General features: G+C 42.1%; 1 protein-coding gene across 2 annotated transcripts in view; it reads right to left on the bottom strand.

The window, feature by feature from the left end:
- The window catches only part of CERS6 (ceramide synthase 6), a 373,746-nt gene that overhangs the window by 237,823 nt on the left and 111,954 nt on the right, over positions 1–23,969 (bottom strand). For both annotated transcript variants that reach the window (XM_029605674.1, XM_029605675.1), the window contains exon 3: positions 6,342–6,472. In XM_029605674.1, coding sequence (XP_029461534.1) covers positions 6,342–6,472 — 131 coding nt within the window. The remainder of the gene's footprint in view (positions 1–6,341; positions 6,473–23,969) is intronic.

The following is a 23,969-nucleotide window of genomic DNA, read 5'->3' as shown; positions in this document are numbered from 1 at the left end:
CTTCAACTACTGTGCAACGGTACTATACTGAATTATGAGCAAAACAGAACGACTACCCAACAAACCAGCCCAAGGTGTGGGGGAGAGGGGAGAAGAACAAGCTGCCAACTGTTTGGCAATTTGTGCTTCTCTGTGGTGTTATGCACTGTATCATTTTCCAACCTTCAGCTTTCTGCTATGCCACAAACCGCCAGCACACCTTTAGTTATCTTATCTTTTTGGCTCCGTAATGCAAACCTCATCACTCTGTTTCAATTCTCTCCGTTCCTACGAGCCCTTAACATTGAACTGTAAATGGTTTATGGCACCAATTCCACTCCTCCTTGTCATGCCCACAACTCGAGGAGCAACCACCACACTAAAGAAACCATCTCAGTGCTCAAACTGACTATGCTTCCCTTTGCCAGGCTCCAAAAAGATAGCTTAGCTGTGGGTGGCAGTGTGGAGGAGAGACAGTTACAGACCTACCAGCGGCAGCTGATACTGAAAGAGAACAACAGAGAAAACAAAAACTTGAGAAGACGAACAGAAAATCATCACAAATATCTGGTCCTACTTTGTGGTGGGAAGTCTTTAACCATTAATTGATCTTGAAAGACTTTTAAAGATGTTTAGGCAAGGGTTGTGCAGTCAATGGTGGTCTCCAGAAGGCTATCAAATTTGCAGAGGACACTAAATTATTCAAAAATAGTGAAATCATAAGCCAATAGTGAGGAATTGCAATAGGAGCTCTTGAGCCTAGAGGGCTGGGCATCTACATAGCAGATAAAATTTAATGTGGACAAGTGCAAAGTGATGCACATAGGGAAAAATAATCCAACTTATAGTTTGCAATGCTGGGTTTCGTATGAGGAGTCACCATCCATGAAAAGGATCATGGAGTCTCTGTGAACAATGCTTGAAACATTCAGATTAGTGTGCAGCACCAGTGAAAAAAACAAACAGAATATTAGGTATTATAAGGAAAGGAATGGAAAGTAAATATTGGACGATATCAAAATGCTTCTGTCGATCCATGGTGTGCAATTCTGGTCTCTCAAAAATAGAGAGAACTAGAAAAGATACTGAGAAGCACAATCAAAATGACAAAGGGGATATAGCAGCTCCCTTATGAGGAAAGGCTAAAGAGGTTAGAGCTCTTCAGTCTGGAGAAGAGTCAGCTGAGGGGGGATGTGATAGATTTCTGTAGAATCATGAGTGGGGTGGAACAGGTAAACAGGAAACGATTATTGATCATTTCCAAATTGTACTGGACTAGGGGACAGTTCATGAAACTCATAGGTAGCACTTTTAAAACCAACGGGAGAAAGTATTTTTTTTCACTCAGCACATAAACTTTAACTTTTTTAGCCAGAGAATATGACATTTTGCTGTGCACCAAGTCTTGTTTGCACATTTTCTGGTTTGTACAAATTTTTAAATTCCCGATGCATTAACATTCCATTAGCTCAACATTTTGCGCTGATCTCTTACTGGGTCATTCATCAAAATGTGAGAGCGAAAGCGAGAGAGCGAGATGGCTCTCCTATAGAGATGTAAATACTATGACGGCCTTGTAGATAGGCTCTCACTCTCTCTCTCCCCTCCTCAGCATAAGATGTGAAAAATAGGGAATATTGCACGGTGTGGTGCGGTTGATACTACCGATGCAACGCGGTAAGTTACCACGGGGTGCGGTAATTCACAAATTTCCATAAGCACACCCCTTTTTGTTACCACGAGCATTATCAATGCATTAGTAACACTTTTTGATGAATCTAGCTATTAGTTTGTGAAGTTGATCTCTTATTGAAGAATTTATCAAAATATAAAAAATCTCTACCCTTCTAAGTAAACTAAGGTAATTCATAAGAATTAGCAAACACACCAACAATTTTTCAAGGCATTTTAGTTCCAAGATAGTGCAATAGGGTGTTCTACATAGAAGATGCACTTATTCTTTATTTTCATTTTGCTTCACTTTTAAAGGACTGCTGTCAGACCACACAGTTATATTCCTTCAGTAACTACAGGCAGGAATGACAAGCTCTGGTCCTCGAGTGCCACAAATATGTCTAAACTTTCAGGATTTCATACAATGAATATTCATGAGATATATATGCATACATGTGATCCAAGATGTAAAATCTAGCTATTTTGAAAAACAAACATGTTTGCAGCATTCAAGGACAGGTGATAGTGTACTTATAGAAGTGACAACAAATACGAGAGGATTAAGATGGCTGCTTGAGTGGACGTCTTCTTTGCTGCTCAGTTTCCAGATTTCTTACCACTTTATTTCCATTATGCCTCATAAAAGGACAGGGAAAGTTTGGGTTTTTTCCATCTGAACCCTACATTCCCTCGGACCAGCGATTTTATTTTTGAATACACCATTCCTACCCTAGATTTAAGGGCGTCAAGCCCCGCTGGCGTGTCAGGGAGAGGAGCTCCATTTTCGCCTGGGGAAGTATTACTCAGCCCGCCAGACCCATGACTACCACTATTGGCTTCTCCTCTGGGCGTCACAGACACAGCTAAGATGCAGAGTGATGACCTCACCGAGCATTCTCAGTTGGATGGATTTGCCGGCGTTCGATCAGACAGGGCACAGACTCCCTTCATCAACATACAATCAGAGGCTTCCGAGGAGAGAGGAGCGGTTGGTGGAGTCAGCTCCCTGATTCCATCGGAGAGGGGCAGTTGAAGTTTTGTGGCCCTGGTTGGAGATTAAAAAACTGGTGGTGGTCACCTTAGAGTCCCTTTGGGACCTAATTGCAGGTATGTCCTCCATATTCAATGAACAGTCCGGCGTTTAGAGAATGTCTCTCAAAAGTTGGACTCAGTTGCTAAAGATCACCAGCAGATACTTCAGGAGCATTCTCTTTCTATTCAAGCCTATTAAAAGTTTCCAGGACTCTAATGCGGGAGCGCATGTCCTCTTTGAGAAGGCTGGAATCTATGGAAAAACTTTTTGAGGCATTTAAACCTGAGACTGCTGAATTTCCCCAAAGTTCTTGGCAAGCTACTTTTAGTAACCTTCAAGAGATATCTACATGAAATCCTTATAATTCCTTCAGATGTTGTTCCCACAAAGAAGATTCCGTTTCTCCCTCAGAAACAGAGTTCTTTTCAGTTTGGTCCTGCTAAAAATGTGGTGGATTTTTCAAATCTGAATATTTAGAAAACTAATGTGGAGGTCATAGAGAGAGCTATTTTGTTTGTTTCCTTCTTTTCTGAGCAAGACCTGAGTCAGGTTATGAAATCTTATTTTAAGAGTTTAAATGTCTCCTACCTCGGGAGTCTGGTTCGAATTTACCCAGACCTAGTGAGAGCTACTCAATTACGTCGCAAAGCTTTCCTGTTAATGCATCCTGAAATTATTGCTTTAGGTGCACGTTTCTTGTTACGATATCCTTGTAAATGCATAATTGAGCTTTCCGACAATACTTATATCTTTTTCAGTCCTGAACAGTTGCGGGAGTTCTTGAATTGCTAGAATGCTACGTCCTGTAATCAATTCGTAAATCAAGTATGGGTCATATTAAGTGAGTACAGGGTATCAAGCAGCATTTCTGCATAAATAAGATATCATTAGGAAAAAAACTCTGTTTTTCCCTTCTTCCTCTCTCCTCCTCTTGTTTCTCTGGGAAAGAATAAGAGATCGTTTTGTTTCCTTGTTTTTGCTGCTAATTGTATTAGAAATGTCTTTAATATTGTCTCTTAATTTCTGTTTCAAAGTTTATCTTTATTATTATTCATAAAGACTAACAAATAAATTTAAAAAGTGATAAATACATACACTAAGATATATTTCAGTGTTAGCCAACCAACAGAATAGCACATTATCTATGACATAGTAACTTACACTCAAACAAGATAAAGCACATTCTAACTACATGTAAGGTAATTTCACAATTCTTTATAATTTTAGAACATTAAACAAACTATTCTAGCAAACATAATATAAATGTGAATTAACAGAAGGGCAGTTTTCAAATGGCCCATGTAGTTGCAAAGTCTTTAGGTACTTTTTATCCACACACCTTGTTGGTAATTAAAAAATGAAAACAGACTTTCTTTGTAAACTGCTTACAAGGTAAGGCCTGGGGGCCAGTGGAGGCTCCCATGGACTCCTAGGGTGGCCCCCAATTGGTCTACTGTCACTGCGGGGGGAAAAAACCACCCTACATATACTCCATCCACAATTGAAGGTCTCTCTACTCCCTGGCACAGCTGGAAAGGAACAGAAGGCAGCAAGAGACCACGATGGCAAGAAAAGCCCTGCCTCTGCTCCAGCGGCTAGCTGTAGTGGAGAAGAAGAAAACTGTGACAACAAAGAGCACCACACCCCTTGACTAAAGTGGCCCTGCAGTGAGCCAGAGAGGAGCAGGAAAGGCAAACAGTTGGACATGTGAAGACCTGTCTCAACTTTCCTCCTGACCTGGCCCTGCGGCGCACTAAACCAGCGCAGTGGAAGCGGTCAGTAATGGGAATAGGAAGGCCTCCTTCTGATGCCAGTGGAGCATGGCATAGCCAGCAGCAGGAACAGCACAGCTGTGGGGGAGAAGGTTGATCCTATCGTAGCCAGAAGCAGAAAGAGCACCACAAAGGAATGAATGGAGGCACAGAACTGCGGCCTGTAAGAACATTTTTTCAGTGTCTCAGCTGTTGGGAAGGGAGGCCAGGGCCAGTGTAATTTGAGAAGAGGCAAGGGAAGGGAGGTAGAAACTAAGGAGTGGGACAGGAGGAGCAATGGAGAGGGTAAAGCACAGCAGCAGCGGTAGAAGTTGCACACACAAGTCTATGAATCGTGCTGGCTGAAAAGCCGCAGGAAGGGAAGGAGGGAGGAATAGAGGAGGCAGCAATGGCCAATGGGAGGTTTGTGTGGGGGGCCCCCCGGTCAATTGCGACATTGGAGGAGAAACCCTCCTGTACCCGATTGGTCACAACATTGGGTGGGGGGGGGGGGGGGAAGAGACGGGGGGGAAGAGACCTTTTCAACCTGGCTCTGCTCCGGCCCCACTGGATCCAAAGTGGTCCCAGCTTAAAAAATAATGACCACTGGCCTACAAAGTCTGTAGAAACTTTGCACTTGCTTTTAGGGTGGGCAAAATTTACATACTAAACACCACAGGTAGATTTGAAAATCTGATAGTAGAATTTGCTGATAGTCTAATACGCCCTCTTCCACCTCCCCTCTTCTCGGCTAAAAGCACACACCCCATGGAAGCTTGTGCATACTTTTAGCCAGGAAGAAGAGAACAATTTCGAAAGTTAATTTACCTGGTTAAATGGCTTTTAAAATTGCCCTTTGAGTTCAGAGCTAGTTGGTATAAGTGCTTTTTGCTGAAGAATCCTAATGTCTTCTGTGTACACAGTCCTCAAAAGCCTAAGCGTAACGGCAGAAAACGGACACCCCAAAAAGCTAATAGAAAAAGATTACAGGAAATTTAAACATCCAAAGAATGCTTGGCAAACAATTTGTAAATTATGAAAAAGATTCTAGCTTGGATTTTTTCTTTTAAACTATGGACCTGATTTACTAAAATATTTTTATCCCATAGACACAGAATAGGGAAAAAAAAAAGCCTTAGTATATCTGACCTTGCCATATATTTGTAACTGTTAATAACTTCTATGCTATATGGCAATATGGATTGAAAATGCACTTAATATTTACTACACTAACATTTTGCCCCAGGATAACAGGATATTCTGTTAAATAAAATGCATCTTATGTCAATCTGATATCTAGCTTGGAATTATAATTTGCTATAAATTTACCCCTCCTCCCTCCAACTTTTAAATTTTTTTTCACTTGACATACTGTATCATTTAATCTTAATTTCAAACACTGCAAGCAATCTGCTAGCAATGTCCAGTATGAAAAGTCCATTGGAATGGAAATATGACTTGTATTTTGAAATACAAGCAGCTGTATATGATAATAGCTTTGTCTGACAACAATTAGTTTTTAACATCATTGGATCCCTGCTAAATTTAGCATAACAGTATTTGAATATCAAAGATTGCATGGGTCTGAAATTATTTTTAAGACAACTGTCTTTCAAAGATCCAAGCATGTCCTGATCAGTCAAGAGTGATATTTGGCTATCGCATTTTCATTTATCCCTTTATCGCTTTAAACATTCACACTGCTTCAAGGTTCTGCATGGTTTTACTCTGCCATTTGGAACATTTTTTCCAAAGTGTAAGACTTCTGCATTTCTCGACTAAATAAAATTTTCCTATTTTGGGGAGCAGTAAGAAGAATTTTGAAACCCTATAAAAAGCTGGACCTCCCCACCCCCCAAAAAAAAAAAAGTCATTACAGAAAGGAATGGAATTTTGGTCCTTACATGCTCTCACAGAATCGTGTTAGAGTACTGGGTTTTTCTTGGTTCCGTCTCTGTCGAAACCATCGCTGAATACTGCGGACATCCCAGTCCAACTGCTTAGAGAGCCCCTCCAGTCTCTTCTCATCGGGATGCTATACCATAAAAACAGAACATACAACGTGGTTATTTTTCTGTCTTACAAGTCTTACAGTGTTTCTATTACTTTCAAGTTAATAAAACATAGGATATATTGGGCTATCAATACACTCACAATCCTTCAGTTTAAGGATCTAATATAGTATAAGGTGAAGCAGAATGCAATGCTCCCTAATGTCATTCTGCACTCTGGAGAATTCTTGAATATTTAAAATATTTTTATGCTGTCCAATAACTACAGCTCTGAGCAACTCACAGATACTATCATAACAAAAATTAATACAAATAACCAAGACCACATTTTCCCATCTCAACACATTTTTAAATCTGTAGCTCTACATTCCTATAAGAAAATAAGGATTGACTATTGCAGATTCATTGTGATGGGAGAAAAATATGAACTGATTTCTCAATCAGAAACCTACTGGTTGCTAAATTCATGATCCAAGGCTTACTCAAGTGCCGAGTGACTCAGTTCTTCTTAAAATGAATCATGGATTCAGATACACAGGTTGAAAGTCCCTCTTATTTCTAAAAGAACACAGATTTTATAGTGCTACAGTGCAATATGCTAATATTTGACAGTTTGACTCTTCCTACTAGCATCATATCTGTTATATAAGTAAACAGGCTGAAGCACTCAAACCATCAATGACATCTGAAATAGAGAAATTTGGTCTTACCTGTTAACTTACTCGCTTATAGTCTTGCTACACCAGTTTAGACAACTGGGCTCTTTCCACTTATCAAATGGAGAGAGAGAGAGGACACCTTTTTCAGTGACATCATCACTTGGTATATAGGCTGGTGTAGCACTGGCAAAGCCAGTATCCTTATGTCAAAGCAATGGGCAAATACTAATGGCCCTATTATTAGAATAGCAAACTCTCTTAAATATGTAGGAGGCATACACAAGGACAACTTTTACCTACCCAAATATTTTCCCCACTCAGAATTCAAGCTCCACTAAGGACCATCCCCCTTGTATCTCTACAGCACTCTGCACATGCCAAACAGCACCACAGGAGGGAAAAACATTTTGGAGATGAAGGCAGCTTCAAGCATACTTCTTAAGGAGAAATAGAAACTTCTGTCAAATAATGGCTCCTTGCTAGGAAAACAGTGCAGGCTCTGACGGTCCTGGATAAGTGGGATGTCCCCAAGCTTATATGACTTCAGGTGTTAGGAAGCCTGGACCAGTTTGAGAAAGCCTGTCCCAAGGGCTGCATCTTTTTCTAATCTATAGCTCTACTCTGCAGTGTTTTGTAAAGGAATGCAACAAACACCACCTGGTTGCCCTGTTAACTCCTCTAGAGTGAGTGTTGTAACCTCCACCGAAATAGAAAACCTGAGCCCAAGTATAATGATTCCTAAGGACCTCCAGAACCTGGATGCTCCTTTAGGAAACTAACAGAAGCAATCATTTGCTTAATACATCTTGCCAAAGAAGTTTTGGAAACTACCTCACCCTAAGAAGGCCTTCCAAAGTAAGTCCAGTAATCTATTTGATTTGCAGAATGGAATAGTAACTAAAGAAAACTTGCATTTGCCCCGACTTTCTCCAACTGAAGGGGCCAGGAGAGATATTTCCAGGAAATATTCTTCAATAAGAGACAGGTGTGTTCAAAAGAGACAGTCTGCAGGAACAAAGAGGTAAGACTCTCAGCCAGAAAACCCCTGCCATTCTAGGATATGTCTTGCAGACGCATGGGCCCCCAGAAATTATATACTTTGAGGAAGGTCTTTGATGACTCAAAAGGAGAGCCCCTGCTCCCCCACAATGCCAAGAACTATTTCCATTCACCATGGTGGGGGGGGGGACGGGGGACCATTGGTTTGAAGGTAAGCAAGAGACAACTGGGTGTGAAGTCTCTGAAACAAAATACCACCACAATGCCAGTCCTTCAGGGATTTTAAAACTAATTGTCATGGTCTGGCTGGCTAGAGTCAGGGAATACCCCCACAGAAGCAGCACAGGCCTGGAGATTGTCTTCTGCTTAGCCAGCACCTTCCCTGCAGATTGAGCCCTTGGGCTTCTGAGGGCCAGTAGGACTTGCTTTCTGGAGAACATCATGTTGGTGCTGGGTTCAGGCACAGGCTGGCAAGCTGGATACCGGAAGGACTGGAGGCAAGGCTGATACTAAGGGCAGGCAGGAGCTAGATACAGGTAGGGCTGTAGGCTGGGCTGGTACTGAAGGCAGAAAGGAACTAGATATAGGCAGGGCTGGAACATGATACAGGCTAGGAGCTGGAGACCATGCTGGTGTTGACAGCAAGGCCTGGGTGGGAAATGGTATCTGAACAGACAAGGAAAGTACAGGCAACAGTAACAAGAAAGCCCAAACAGGATACAAGGTAGGCTAGGCAAACTTAGAAGGCCTAAAGGCTGCAAGGTAGGGCAGGAAAGCCCAAGAGGGCACTGAGCATGATAGGTGGGCCTGGAAGATCACACAACAAAGGCAGGAGGCCACAAGGCAAGGCAGAAGGAAGTTATGGTGCTCCTTTTCTGGATGGAGAGGATGCAGTCAGTGATAGCTTTGGTGAGGCCAGGGAGTACCTTGTCTTTTTGACCTAGCAGAAGTTCACCCCCATATTCCCATCTGGATGCACCATCTGAACCTAGCAAGGTTCTCTGTATCAGGTAAGCATACCAAGTTTCAGGTACAACTTTCACTTATAATCATCCCCTAGAACCTTCACCAAGGTGGTGGTAGCAGCAGGTCCACATACGTAGGGCATTGTGGCACACTGGATCTAGATATCTGGCTTAGAAGTGCCAAGTCTGCTCAAGGGAGACACTAGACCTTTCAATCAATACGCCAACTCCTTTTGTATTTAGGCTGGACTGTGCATGTTTAAACAGCACTTTAGAAATTTTACAGGCTCAGGAGTTCCTGGTAGCTCACTTTGATGCACGGCAGGTTTGGGTGATCTCATAATCAGATAGTGTGTCCATTTTAATAGGCCAAGTACTAGCGTTAGGCGCTGCTTTCACACTGAACACTAGTCACTCCTCCCCCCTCAGGACCACCATCAGCAGCTTATATACCTGAAGGGGTAAAAAATCTAATTGGGTGGCCTCAACCCCCAAAATCTTCCAGAAAAGGATGACCCTAGAACCCTTTGGGGTAATGACCACAACAGATGCCAGCCAGAAGGGGTGAGACTCACACTACCAGGGCCAAGTGGACCAAGGGCATCAGACTCACTTGGATATGCTCTTCCCACTAGTAAGAAGGAAAGCAGTTAGGATTTTTTTCAGATGATGCCACAGTGGTAGCATACATCAACAAACAAGGGAGGCACTAGCAGCCTCCCTGCTGGGGCCAACACAGCCTGGCTGCCCAAGTGGGCAGAAGAATATCTCCTTCCAGCAGCCCATATAGCATGGAAGAAGAGCCTATAAGCTGATTGTCTCAGCAGGCACAGGCTGGACTCAAGTGAATTGCCAGCAGGTCCAAGAGCGTTTCAGATGATAGTAAGTCGGTGGTGTCCCTCACATATAGCAAGGCTATATGGTAACTCCCACATGTAATGACTGGTCTAGCAGGAAAATAAGGAAGGTTAAATTTTACTTACCTGATAATAATTTTTCCTCAAGTTCTACTAAAGCAGTCCAAATCCCACCCAAGAAGACAAGGGAGAGGATATAACATAAGAACATAAGATATGCTATGCTGGGTCAGACCAAGGATCCATCAAGCCCAGTATCCTGTTTTCAACAGTGGCCAATCCAAGTCACAAGTACCTGGCAAGTGCCCAAACATTAAATCACAAGCTACTATTGCTTATTAAATTACCATCATAGCAGTTTATGGATTTATCCTCTAGGAACTTATCCAAAACTTTTTTAAACCCAGTTACTCTAACTGCTGTAACCACATCCTGGCAATGAATTCCAGGGTTTAACTATGCACTAAGTGAAAGAATTTTCTTCCATTTGTTGTAAATGAGCTACATGCTAAATTCTGGGAGTGCCCCCTAGCCCTTCTATTATCTGAGAGAGTAAATAACAGATTTACATTTACTTTTTCAAGTCCTTTCATAATTTTGTAGACCTATCATATCCCCCTTCAGTCGTATCTTCTCCAAACTGAACAGCCCTGACTTCCTTAGCCTTACCTCATAGGGCAGCCATTCCATGACACTTATTTTGGTCGCCCTTCTCTGCATGTTCTCCAGTGCAACTATATCTTTTTTGAGATGTGGTGACCAGAATTGCTCACAGTATTCAAGATACGGTCTCACCATGGAGAGATATAGAGGCATTATGACATACATCCTTTTATTTGCCATTCTCCTCTTAATTCCTGACAATCTGTTTGCTTTTTCGGTTGCCACAGCACACTGAGCCAACAATTTCAATACATTATCCACTATGATCTCTTTCCTGGGTGGTAACTCCTAAAATAGAATCTAATATCATGTAACTACAGCAAGGGTTATTTTTACCTATATGCATCACTTTGCACTTGTCCCCGTTAAATTTCATCTGCCATTTTGAAGCCCAATCTTCCAGTCTCACAAGTTCCTCCTGCAATTTTTCACAATCCGCTTGAGATTTAACTACTTTGAATAATTTAGTCATCCGCAATTTTGATCACCTTACTCGTCATACCCCTTTCCAGATCATTTATAAATATATTAAAAAGCACCAGTCCAAGCAGAGATCCCTGAGACACTCAACTGTTACCTTTTTCCACTGTAAAAACAGACCATTTAATCCTACTCTCCGTTTCCTGTCTTTTAACCAACTTGCAATCCACAAAAGGACATCGCCTCCTAACCCATGACTTTTTAGTTTTCTTAGAAGCCTCTCATGCAGGACTTTGTTGAACACCTTCTGAAAATCCAAATACACCACATCTACTGGTGCCACTTGACAATAATGATCATAATATGATCAAATATGAATTAATGACTGGAAGGGGGACATTAAGTAAATCCACGTTTGTAGCACTAAAGGACGGCGGGTAAGCCCCTTTAAATTTGGGCACCTACCTGTGGCACTGCGCGCCGGGCATCGCGTGCACGAAGGAGCACGACCTAAGGGGTACACCCCTTAGTGCACCCCTTCGTGCGTTCCTTCCGTGCAGTCCGGGCAAAGCAGCACCAAACAGACCTACTCTGGACCTACTCTTGCTATCAATACCTTGCTCAATATTTAAAACTCGAACAGCAACTTACTACCACTGATCGACGAACTCAACTCTGCTCCGCTCCACATAGCCAACTCGCTCCCAGCTCTCTGCATTTGGCACGGGAATACCACTTGGATCAGAGACAAAACTGCACTCAGCAACTCATCCAAGACCCTCAACCTTGAAAACCATACTCAGTGAAATCGGTGTCTCGGACAGATATGCCACCATACTCCTCCCAATCTAATAAATAAAAATATCTTCCCCCTGACCTCTATACACCTGACACCTGAAAGTCCTGCAAGAAAACCAACTGATCCGCTCCCTCTCCTCCTCCTATTGTCCCCTAGTCACACCCCACAGTGACACTCTCCTCCCTTCAGCTACCTGCGCACCCCTCATCCTCGAAAATCACATTGAGAGATTGCACCCCTCGCAGTATGATCCCCCAACCCATCCCCACCCTCAAACATATGAATACCACACACAAAATAACACTGCATTCTCAATACACCCAACACCACAAAGCACTAATCAACATCATGGCCTCACCGCTCACACAACTCATTGGACTTGCCACATTCACCATAGTCCTACTAAACCTGCAATCTAGCCTAAAAAAGGCCACTTTACTATACGACATCCTCTCTGACAAAAGTCCTGACATCTGTGCTATCACAGAGTCATGGCTAAAGGACACAGACTCAGTACTAGTAAACCAACTCCCAACTGATTCATACAAAATTTTCTCTATTCCAAGACGCAAAAAAAAAAAAAAAAAAAAGGGAGGTGGAATTCTCCTGGCAGCTAAGAAGAAATTCAACCTCACCCTACAACCAATCACACACCCCCCCCCCCCCAAACTGGAAATAGGTCTTTTTAAATCACCATCCCTCCAAATCTGCTTAATATATGCACCCCCTGGCATCCTGGAAAATGACCCCTCTCCCCTTACTGAATACGTCTCCAAACATCTAAACATCTCCTCCCCAGCCATTATTCTTGGAGATTTCAACTTCCACGTCGACCGCAGCCCCCCATCCCCCGCCTGTGAATCTATTCTGGCCTCCCTGAACGCTCTTGGCTTCAAACAGATTATCACCAGTCCCACACATAAAAAGCAGGGCACACACTTGTCCTTATCTTCACTAACTCCCTCATCCAACACGACCCACCTCGTTGTACTCCCATCCCCTGGTCCGACCACTTCCGCGTTGATACCAGCTGCACTCTAAGAAGCTCCCCACCCACTACGCCTACCAAGAAAACCTTCAACTTCCGAAAACCTTGTAAAACTGAAGACCTTATCGAAGCTCTCTCAGAAGAACTCCCCAAGTTAGACCTCACTGATGCCAACACTGCCATTGCATCATGGTTTCAACTCACCAACACAGTGGCAGACAAATTATGCCCCACACAAACTAAAGAAATCAACTCTGACAAAAACAAAAAGAAACCATGGTACACTCCAGAACTCAGAACAATGAAAACTGAACTCCGTAAACTTGAAAAAAGCTGGCGTAGAAAACAACTCCCTGCCATACAATTGAAGTTTCGAACCTTACTCCACACCTATCGTAAGGCAACTGGCAAAGCCAAAAAAGACTTTTACGCCATAAGAATTCACCAGTTCCAATACAACCCACGAGCCCTCTTTCAGTATGTCTCCAACCTGATCACCCCTCCCCTAAACACACTTCCTGACAAAGACGACCAATCCAAATGCGAAAAGCTGGCCTTATTCTTCCACAATAAAATTGAAACCATGTCACACTTCACTACCCCACCCGTAACCACCAACCCACTCACTTCTATCAACACCCCCCACGCTACCTCCACATACAACTCGCCCTTGCCCAAAGACTCGCAAATTGCTAACACTAAGGCCACACTGACTTCCTTCGAATATACATCCATTTTAGAAATTGAATCCACACTCAAAAAAATCAAACCTACTACACATCCCTCCGACACTATCCCAACTAAGACACTCCTCTCTATCCCTAACATAATAGCAAAACCCATTGCAAACATTCTCAACAAATCCATTTCCCTAGGCTTGGTTCCAACACAACTTCAACAGGCCATCATAAATCCTATCCTCAAAAAATCTGACCTCAATCCCTCGGAGCCAGCCAACTATCGCCCGGTCTCTATCTTCCCTTTCCTTTCCAAAATTCTGGAGAAAATCATCAATCAGCAGCTTACTGACTACCTTGATGATCATCATATCCTCTTACCCATCTCAATTTGGATTTCGCAGACATCACAGCACCGAAACCCTCATCTCCCTTTCTGAATACATACTCAAAGCACTAGACAAGGGTCAATCCTATATACTTGCCCTTTTAGATATCTCTGCTGCATTTGACACTGTCAATCATAACACCCTCCTAAAGCGCCTTAAAGAAATTGGCATCTCTGGTACCCCCCCCCCCCCCCCCTCCTTTGGTTCCAATCATACCTTAATGAAAGGCACTACAGTGTAAAAATCGGACACTGTGAATCTAAACCGATCAGACTATTACAAGGAGTGCCACAAGGCTCCTCACTTTCCTCCACACTATTCAACATTTACCTCCTCCCACTATGTCAACTCCTTTCTAAACTGGGCCTCCCCCATTTCATCTACGCAGACGATGTGCAGATCCTCATTCCCATCAATGATTCAATTCTGAATGCCTTAAAAACTTCTGCACTCTTTGACAAACAAACTACACTCAGACAACTTCCTGGCTCTTAACACCACTAAAACTGAGCTCCTCATTATATCTCCCCGCAACATCTCCTCCCACACCTCAACACCACACACTCAATCCCCTCCTCCCACCACATCCCAACATGTCCGCAGCCTTGGAGTAATGATTGATAGGGATGTGAATCGTGCTTCTGACGATTAAAAATATCGTACGATATTTTCAAAATAGTCAGAAATCGGGGGCTCCCCGAAACAGATAGGAAAACCCCACAAAATTGTTCATGGGGTTCTCTTATCGTTTTGGGGGAGGGCGGGAAAAACGGCACACCAAAACAATCCCTAAACCCACCCCGAGTAATGGACGGCCGGCGCCATCTTTAAAAATGGTGCGGGCCATCCAGTGCTCCTACCATGCGACAGGGGCCGGCCAATGGCACGGATACCCTGTCACATGGTAGGGGCAAAGGGCCATCAGCGCCATTTTGATTAGTGGCAGCCGACGGCCCGAGAGCGGGAGATCGCTCCCGGAACTCCCACTGGACCACCAGGTACTTGTAAAAAGTTTTTTTTGGGGGGGGGGGGGGGGAAGCTAAGGGATCAATTTTAAAGGGTCAGGTCGGTTTTTTTGTTTATTGGCTCGGGCACAGCTGATAAACAAAACCGCGATCGGGCCGCACAAAAAAAAATTAACGATGTGATTCTGAACCGGAATCGGAACCAATTCCGGTTCTGATTCACATCTCTAATGATTGATAACCACCTCAATCTAAGAAAATTCATCTCCACCATCAAAAACTGCTTCTTTAAACTTCACACCCTAAAAAGAATCAAACCCCTCCTACACCCCTATGACTTTCGCATAGTACTACAAGCCACTATCCTGTCCAAACTCAACTATTGCAACGCTATCCTCCTTGGTCTCCCAAAAAATGCAATACAGCCCCTGCAGCTGTTGCAAAACGCCGCTGCCCGCATACTGCCCGCATATTCTCCAACTCACACCGCCACGAACACATCACACCCGTTCTCCAGTTCCTTCACTGGCTACCAGTCACTTCCAGTATAATATATAAATCTCTCACACTCATACACAAACCCATACATAACCACAATATACAATGGTTCCCGGAGAAATTCACCTTCCGCAAGCCAAACAGACCTACCAGAACGCAACATCAAGCAAAACTTCATACACCCTCACCCAAACTAACCAAACTTGTGACCACCAGACAATGCTCTTTTATCATTGCAGGAACAACCGTATGGAACAAAATGCCACCTAGTCTACGCCAGGAATCATGCCCCAAGAAATTCAAGCAAAACCTTAAAACCTGGCTTTTCAAACAAGCATACTCTTGACTAACGCCTAACTTCCCCCTCCCTCAGACGATTTCCTACAATTCTTCATCCCACAAGATACCTAGCCCCTATCAATATCTCCTTTCCCCTGTAACAGTTTTGACTGTACCTCCCTGATGTTATGGAGTTCCTCCCTCCCTCCAGAAGCTGTTTAATCACTAAAGTTTATTCTATTCTGTTGTATTGGACCTGTATGCACACCAATCCTAGTATTTATGTTTAACCACTGCATATGAATAGATTATATTCATTTTTGCTTAATCACTAATTCCATATATATAGTTTATATTCATACTTATTGTATGTATTCTATATTCATATGCGTTTTATGTAAAGCCTGTGGCTGCATTATGTTCCATTGTAAACCGAGGTGATGTTCCAAACGTGCCTCGGTATATAAAAATCCCTTAAATAAAAAAATAAAATAATAACATACCTCCTTTTTAAAGGTTAGCGCCAGCAGTTTGGTTCCACCCTGGTTAAGGTAGAGCCCATCCCTTTGGAAAAGGGTCCCTCTTCCCCAAAAGGCTCCCCAGTTCCTTACAAAACTCAATCCCTCTACCTTGCACCATCGTCTCAGTCACGCATTGAGACTCTGGAGCTCTGCCTGCCTCAGGGGACCTGCGCGTGGAACAGGGAGCATTTCAGAGAACATTACCCTGGAGGTTCTGAATTTCAGCTTTCTACTTAAGAGTTTAAATTTAGCTTCCAGAACCTCTCCCCCGCATTTTTTTATATCGTTGGTGCCCACATGTACCACAACAGCCGGCTCCTCCCCAACACTGTCTAAAATCCTGTCTAGGTGACACATGAGGTCCGCCAAATTCACACAATGTAGGCATGATACCAGGTGATCCTCACATCTACCAGTCACCCAGTTGTGAACATTCCTAATAATCGAATCACCAACTATGATTGTCAACCTAACCCTTCCCTGCTGGGCAGTAGCCCTGTGGGAAACATTCTCAGTTCGAGAGGAGAATGCACCACCTAGAGAGCAGGTCCTTGCTAGAGCACCAGGTTGATGCTCTCCAATCATTAGACTTTCCTCCTCCAAGGACGCACCAGGGCTTCCAGATTGGACTTAGCTACGATGTCCCTGAAGGTCTCATCTATATAACTCTGTCTGCCTAAATCTCCTCCAGGTCTGCACTCTAGCTTCTAGAGATCAGACTTGTTTTCTGAGAGATAGGAACTCTTTGCATCAAATGCACTCGTACAATTTCTCACTGGTGGGTTAAAAAAATCATACAGGTAACGCATGATGCAGAAGACTGAGAGGCCCCCCTCTTGCTGCTGGACTGCTGCTTTCATCTTAAATGTGTTCAGTTCCTAGTTAAGTTTTAGGTTGCTTTGAGAGTAGGACTGCATACAATTAGGGTCCTTTAAATGTATTAGTGTATTCACTATATATCTGGTAGTGACTTACAGGGAATGATTAAACTCTTGATAAAGTTTAGGGAATTTCTGAATTTAAGTTAAATAAATAATCAGCCTTTTAACTTATTTTTTAGGGTGAGAGTGTCAACTGCGGATGACACAAACTTATACAGAGTAGTTTAATCTCAAGCGGATTCTAATGAATTGCAGGAGGACCTTGTGATCCGGAAGATTGGGCTTCTAAATGGCAGATGAAGTTGGACAAGTGCAAAGTGATGCATATAGGGAAAAATAACCCTTGCTGTAGTTACACAATGTTAGGTTCTATCTTAGGAGTTACCACAGAGGAAAGAGATCTAGGCGTCATAGTGGATAATACATTGAAATCTTCGGCGAAGTGTGCTGTGGCAATCAAAAAAGCAAACAGAACTTTAGGAATTAAGAAGGGAATGGCAAACAAAATGATGGATGTCATAATGCCTCTATCACTCCATGGTGAGACCGCATCTTGAATATTGTGTGCAATTCTGGTCGCTGGATCTCAAAAAAGGTACATATGCACTGGAGAAAGTGCAAAGAAGGGCGATCAAAATGATAAGCGACATGGAATGGCTGTCCTATGAGATAAGGCTAAGAAAGTTAGGGTTGTTCAGTTTGGAGAAGAGATATGATAGAGGTCTATAAAATCATAAAAGTACTTGAAAAAGTTAATGTAAATCGGTTATTTACTCTCTCAGATAATAAAAGGACTAGGGAGCACTCCATGAAGTTGGCAAGTAGCTCATTTAAAATTAATCAAAGAAAATTATTTTTCACTTAGTGCATAGTTAAGCTCTGGAATTCATTGCCAGAGGATGTGGTTACAACAGTTAGTATAACTGGGTTTAAAAAAGGTTTGGATAAGGAGTCAAGATGGTCGCTGCATAAGTCCTCGCAAACTCCTCAGCTCCGTGATAAGAAAAGCTTGGAGCAAATTTTATTTCCTATTTGTTTGGAAATTATTTTTCTTCATAACATGCCTCATACTAAAAGAAAAGCATGGGTCATGAAATTTTTACCTTGACTCCAACATCTGATGGAAGGCAACTGCGGATTGAGGAGGTATTTGCGAGGCTCGCTGTCATGAGACCAGAGGGAGGGGCCACTGGCGGATCCGACGAGAGGCAGATGCTGATCGCCCTAGTCGAAGAAACATCCCTCAGCCCTGGAGCACCTAGAACTCCTAGCCTGCCGTATGGACCTCCCAAAAGAATGGAGGAATTTCTGGGGAAAACAGCTATACCAGCCACTCCACTGACCTCGGTTGCCCAGAGAATCGCCAGCAAAATGCGGAACGATTCGGAGAGCCCGATGCAGGGCTCCGTGGGCCGTAGAAACAAGGATCAGAAGGGAAGGAATCCAGACGCTGGCGGGAGAGATCTCCTGGAGGTAGGAGCAGAAGTTTTGGGTACTAGTGAGATTTATAAGATGGATATACCGAAAAAAATAACTTTAGAAGAAATATGGAAACTGTTACTAGTTATGGATAAATCTATTAACACTAACGCTGATGTTGAAAGAGAATGTCAATAAAACCCAGAGCCTTGAAAATAGAACATCTATGGAAACATCTATGAAAGAATTGGAGCATGAAATAAAAGCACTCAAAGAAGTCCAGGCTAATTTAATTAAGTCGGAACCTTTACATACAAATAAAATGGAGGCATTGGAAAATGCGATGAGGAGACCTAATTTAAGGTTCTTGAACTTCCCTAAGTCCTGATTGATACTGCCTAAGGAACTGTTTAAAAGTTATTTGATAAATGCCTTGAAATTTCCAGAGTCTGCTATTCCCGATATATCGAAGATTTACTTCATACCTTCACCGAAGGATTGGAAGGAAAATGAGTTACAGGGAAATGAAGTGGTTTCACCTTAAAATTAACTGACATTTTGGAAAAATCATTGGAAATGCCTATTGAATCCAAGGCAACTCTGTTGGTAACTTTTACTTCCATATCTGAAAGAGACTCAGTACTCAGACTTTTTTTTCAAAATTCATCTCAACAATTTCATGATCAGGTAGTGAGAGTCTTCCCAGATATTGTAAAAATAACCCAGGAGAGAAGGAAAACATTTCTGAGCATGAGAAAAGAGGTGGTAACTAGGGGAGCAAAATTTAATCTACATTTCCCTTGTAAATGCATTGTGGTCTTTCAAAATGCTAAATAAATCTTTGTGGAACCATCATATCCCCGAGAGTACTTCTTTTTGCTAATCATGTTTTGAATTGCATTCCACTGGGTTCTCTGTAAGTTTCCGTTTCAACCATTGTTTCAATGTATCCGCCCTGGGGCGACAGTTCAGTTCTCTGTAAACCGGTGCGATATGTATTCTATACAGGAACATCGGTATATAAAAATTAAAAATAAATTAAAAAAATAAATCTAAACTCACACTCCTAATATCTTCTCCAGAAAGGGATAGGCTAACAAAGATGGCAGTGGTATTATGCATATCTGTAATTAATATTAGTATTGCCTTAAAAATATCTGCTTTTTTGTAATTTTGCTCCATCCCATCTTATGATGTTCAGAGATGTATAATTTGTCCTTAAAACATGAATTACCGTATTTTTTGCTCCATAAGACACTTCCCCCCCCCCCCCAAAAGTGGGGGGAAATGTCTGTGCATCTTATGGAGCGAATATTAAAAAAAAAAAAAAAAAAAAATCTAACAACCCCCCCCCCACCCTCCTGCCCCCCCCCCCCCAAAGACCTGCCAAAAGTCCCTGGTGGTCCAGCAGGGGTCCAGGAGCGATCTCCTGGACTTGGGCCGTCGGCTGCCAATAAGCAAAATGGCGCAAACAGCCCTTTGCCCTTACTATGTCATAGGGGCTACCATTGCCATTGGTCGACCCCAGTGACATAGTAAGGGCAAAGGGCCGTCGGCGCCATTTTGATTACTGGCAGCCGACGGCCCAAGTCCAGGAGACCGCTCCTGGACCCCCGCTGGACCACCAGGGACTTTTGGCAGGTCTTGGGGGGGGGGGGGGGTTCCCCACAAAGAGAAAGATTAAAGTTTTCTGATCTGGGGAGTAGACCGAAATGGCCCTCCCCAGACCCAAAAACAAAATGGGGAGAAAAAAAATGTTATGCACTCCTCTAATTAGCTCCATAAGATGCAGACGCCCGGGGACAGAGCCAGTTTAGCACAAAATTTATTTTTTTTTAATTTTCCCCCTCTGAATCTTGGGTGCGTCTTATGGAGCGAAAAATATGGTAATGTTTATTGTTAATAGTCCTTTTCCTCTGTATTTTTCTGAGAACATTGTTTTGATGTTACAATTATTGAAAATTTCAATTAAAAAAAAAAAGGTTCAGATAAGTTCCTATTGGAAAAATCCATAAACTCCTATTAATTAATAAGCAATAGTAGCTTGAGATTTATTTAATGTTTGGGTACTTGCCAAATACTTGTGACCTGGATTGGCCACTGTTGGAAACAGGATACTGGGCTTGATGGATCCTTGGACTGAGCCAGTATGGCAGTTCTTATGTTCTTAACTGTCACTGTAACACTGCAGGGCTGCAAATTGCATATTCTCTCTTTAAGGGCTCCTAGATCTGTGGTTTGCAGTATGACACAGAGGGTGTCTGTAGGTATTTGAGGTATTCCCTGAAATAACCAGGCTCTTAGCTTTGCTGTGCAGCTGGAGTTAATTAGGATCCTTAACACACACACACCCTTTCAGGTTAGTTCTGGACACTTTGAAGTTGTGACAGAATACTCTGCTGTTAGATCATCTCTCAGTGTAGATTTATTTGTAGCTTAGTGAGACATCGTATTTTCCTGTCATGTAAAGAAAGGCATTGCTGAAATATAAATCACAGGGTTTCCTATGTACCAAACTAAGCCACAGCAGCTGAACCAAGGCTAATGTGCTAAGATAAAATTATATGTTCAAGCAGCAAGGGGCAAACCATTTGAGTCCTTCCTATCATAGAGGAAGATCAACTCTGCCGCACATTAGGACATTGAGCTGTTCTGTTATCTATTAAGCTTACAGGTAACTGTGCCTCTTAGCCTGTCTTGTTAATTCCCATTTAAACTGTGCATATGCATATTAAAAAAATGCTTGGTGTCTGGAGAACCCAGGAAACTAAGAATGGTCTGCTCCTGCAGTACTTTATAGCATCTTGTCAGACAGTTGAGTCATCTCATTATTGCCGCTGGGTCAATCATTGAACTGTAGATCTTTACAGTTCTACATTTGCACAGCCTGAACTAGATCCTGTAGTAATATTGTACTACAGTGAATTGTATGTATGTATATGTATATATATATATATAATGCAAGATTACACATGCATGTCTTAAATGGTCCACACACAGCCAGGAAACTAGCCCAGCCATGGTGAGCAAGCCTCCCTCCCCCACTGTGAATAAGCACATTCAAATTGCTGCTCTCCCACAGCTTCCTGGAAGAAAGCTCAACCAGGGAAAGCAGCCCAGCAACATGTCTCCTTCGGAGAAAGCTCTACCCGAAAGAAGGCTCAAAGAAGCCCTGGGAGCTGAAGAATCCTACTGTACTGATCTAGCATATGTCCATCATCTGCTACAAACAGAGAATACTGGCTGGTGCTGCACCAGCCTATATACACCAGGGGTTAACACAGAAAAAAGTGCAACCTCTTGTCTCCATCTGTTAGTAGGTAGAGATAACCCACTTGTCTGGACTGGTACAGCAGAATGATAATGAATGAGATATTGTATGATGTAGTAGCACAAAGAGGGAATGTCATTACTGCAGCAATAAGCACTCTGCTATGAGAAAATCTGAACACTTCTGACAACACTTTTTTTTTTTTTTTACTTTCTTCTTGACAAATATTGCCAGAATGACTTGTGAACTACTGAAAAAGCACAACACTGAAATTACAAATCGTCAGTACTGGATGACTCTACTGGTGTTGAAACATTAGTGGCTGCACTACAAAAGAGAAGTCATAATACTGTTGTGTTCAGAAATTTGCATGATATTAATGACACCCATCTTCTTCAAATTATATTAAGCTCTTTTCTCATTCTAAAAGCACCATTAATTTTCCAAGTAAGGAAAGTAACAAGTCCACAAAACCTTTGTTTGATGGTGTAAAGAAGGCTTAAAGTGAATTTTAGTTTAAAAAATGTGTATGTGCTATTAATTATACCAAACTACTGCCACCGACTTAACAGAAAATACTTCACCGTGCTCACGCATGCAAAATAGACAGACTCTCAAGCAAATATAAAATAAATGATCACAGTCTAAAAACAGAAATATGCAGATAAAGTTCCTGGATGGGAAAAAAAAAAAAAAAAAGAAGTTTTATGGAGCAATTGGTTCAGGATATGACGAGAGAGAGAGCGCATTTTTAAATCTAATTCTCAGAGGAGTGCAGGATTTGGTGAAAGAGGTAATGGTGGTGAGACCGCTTTGCAATAGTGATCATAATATGATCAAATTTGAATTAATGACTGGAAGGGGCACAGTATGTAAATCCATGGCTCTAGCACTAAGCTTTAAAAAGGCAAACTGACAAAATGAGAAAAAGAGTTAGAAAAAAAGTTAGAAAAAAAACTGAAAGATGCCGTTACTAAGGTAAAAAGTGTGCAACAGACGTGGACATTGTTAGAAAAAAAAATACCATCCTAAAACAGAGACCAGATGTATTCCATGCATTAAGAAAGATGGAAGGAAGGCAAAATGACTACCAGCATGGTTAAAAGGTGAGGTGAAAGAGGTTGTTTTAGCCAAAAGATCTTCATTCAAAAATTGGAAGGATCCAGCAGAAGAAAATAGGATAAAGCATAAGCAGTGGCAAGTTAAATGTAAGACACTGATAAGATAGGATAAGAGAAAATTTGAAAAGTTGGCCATAGAGGCAAAAACTCACAATAAAATTTTTTTTTAGGACGTGGAGCTTTTCTGTTATCTATTAAGCTTACAGGTAACTGTACCTCTTAGCCTGTCTTGCTAATTCCCAATTAAACTGTGCATATGCATATTAAAAAAATGTTTGGTGTCTGGAGAACCCAACAAACTAAGAATGGTCTGTTCCTGCAGGGGGTGATGAGTTAGACTAATTGAACGAAATCACTGTGAACCTGGAAGATGTAGTAGGCCAGATTGACAAACTAAAGAGTAACAAATCACCTGGACCGCATGGTATGCATCCTAGGGTACTGAAGGAATTCAAAAAATGAAATTTCTGATCTATTAGTTGAAATTTGTAACCTATCATTAAAATCATCCATTGTACCTGAACACTGGAGAGTGGCCAATGTAACCCCAATATTTAAAAAAGGCTCCAGGGGCTATCCGGGTAACTATAGACCAGTGAGTCCAACTTCAGTGCCGGGAAAAATAGTGGAAACTATTCTCAAGATCAAAATCGTAGAGCATATAGAAAGACATGGGTTAATGGAACACAGTCAACATGGATTTACCCAAGGGAAGTCTTGCCTAACAAATCTGCTTCATTTTTTTGAAGGGGTTAATAAACATGTGGATAAAGGTGAACCAGTAGATATAGTGTATTTGGATTTTCAGAAGGCGTTTGACAAAGTCCCTCATGAGAGACTTCTAAGAAAACTAAAAAGTCATGGGATAGGCCATGTCCTTTCGTGGATTACAAACTGGTTAAAAGACAGGAAACAGAGAGTAGGATTAAATTGTCAATTTTCTCAGTGGAAAAGGGTAAACAGTGGAGTGCCTCAGGGATCTGTACTTGGACCGGTGCTTTTCAATATATATATATAAATGATCTGGAAAGGAATAAGATGAGTGAGGTTATCAAATTTGCGGATGATACAAAATTATTCAGAGTAGTTAAATCACAAGCAGATTGTGATACATTACAGGAAGACCTTGCAAGACTGGAAGATTGGGCA

The sequence above is a fragment of the Rhinatrema bivittatum genome, chromosome 6 (genome assembly GCF_901001135.1).
Source record: "Rhinatrema bivittatum chromosome 6, aRhiBiv1.1, whole genome shotgun sequence".
Lineage (NCBI taxonomy): Eukaryota > Metazoa > Chordata > Amphibia > Gymnophiona > Rhinatrematidae > Rhinatrema > Rhinatrema bivittatum.
The sequence above is the reverse complement of the archived record's forward strand: the minus strand, read 5'-3'. Positions and strand labels throughout refer to the sequence as shown.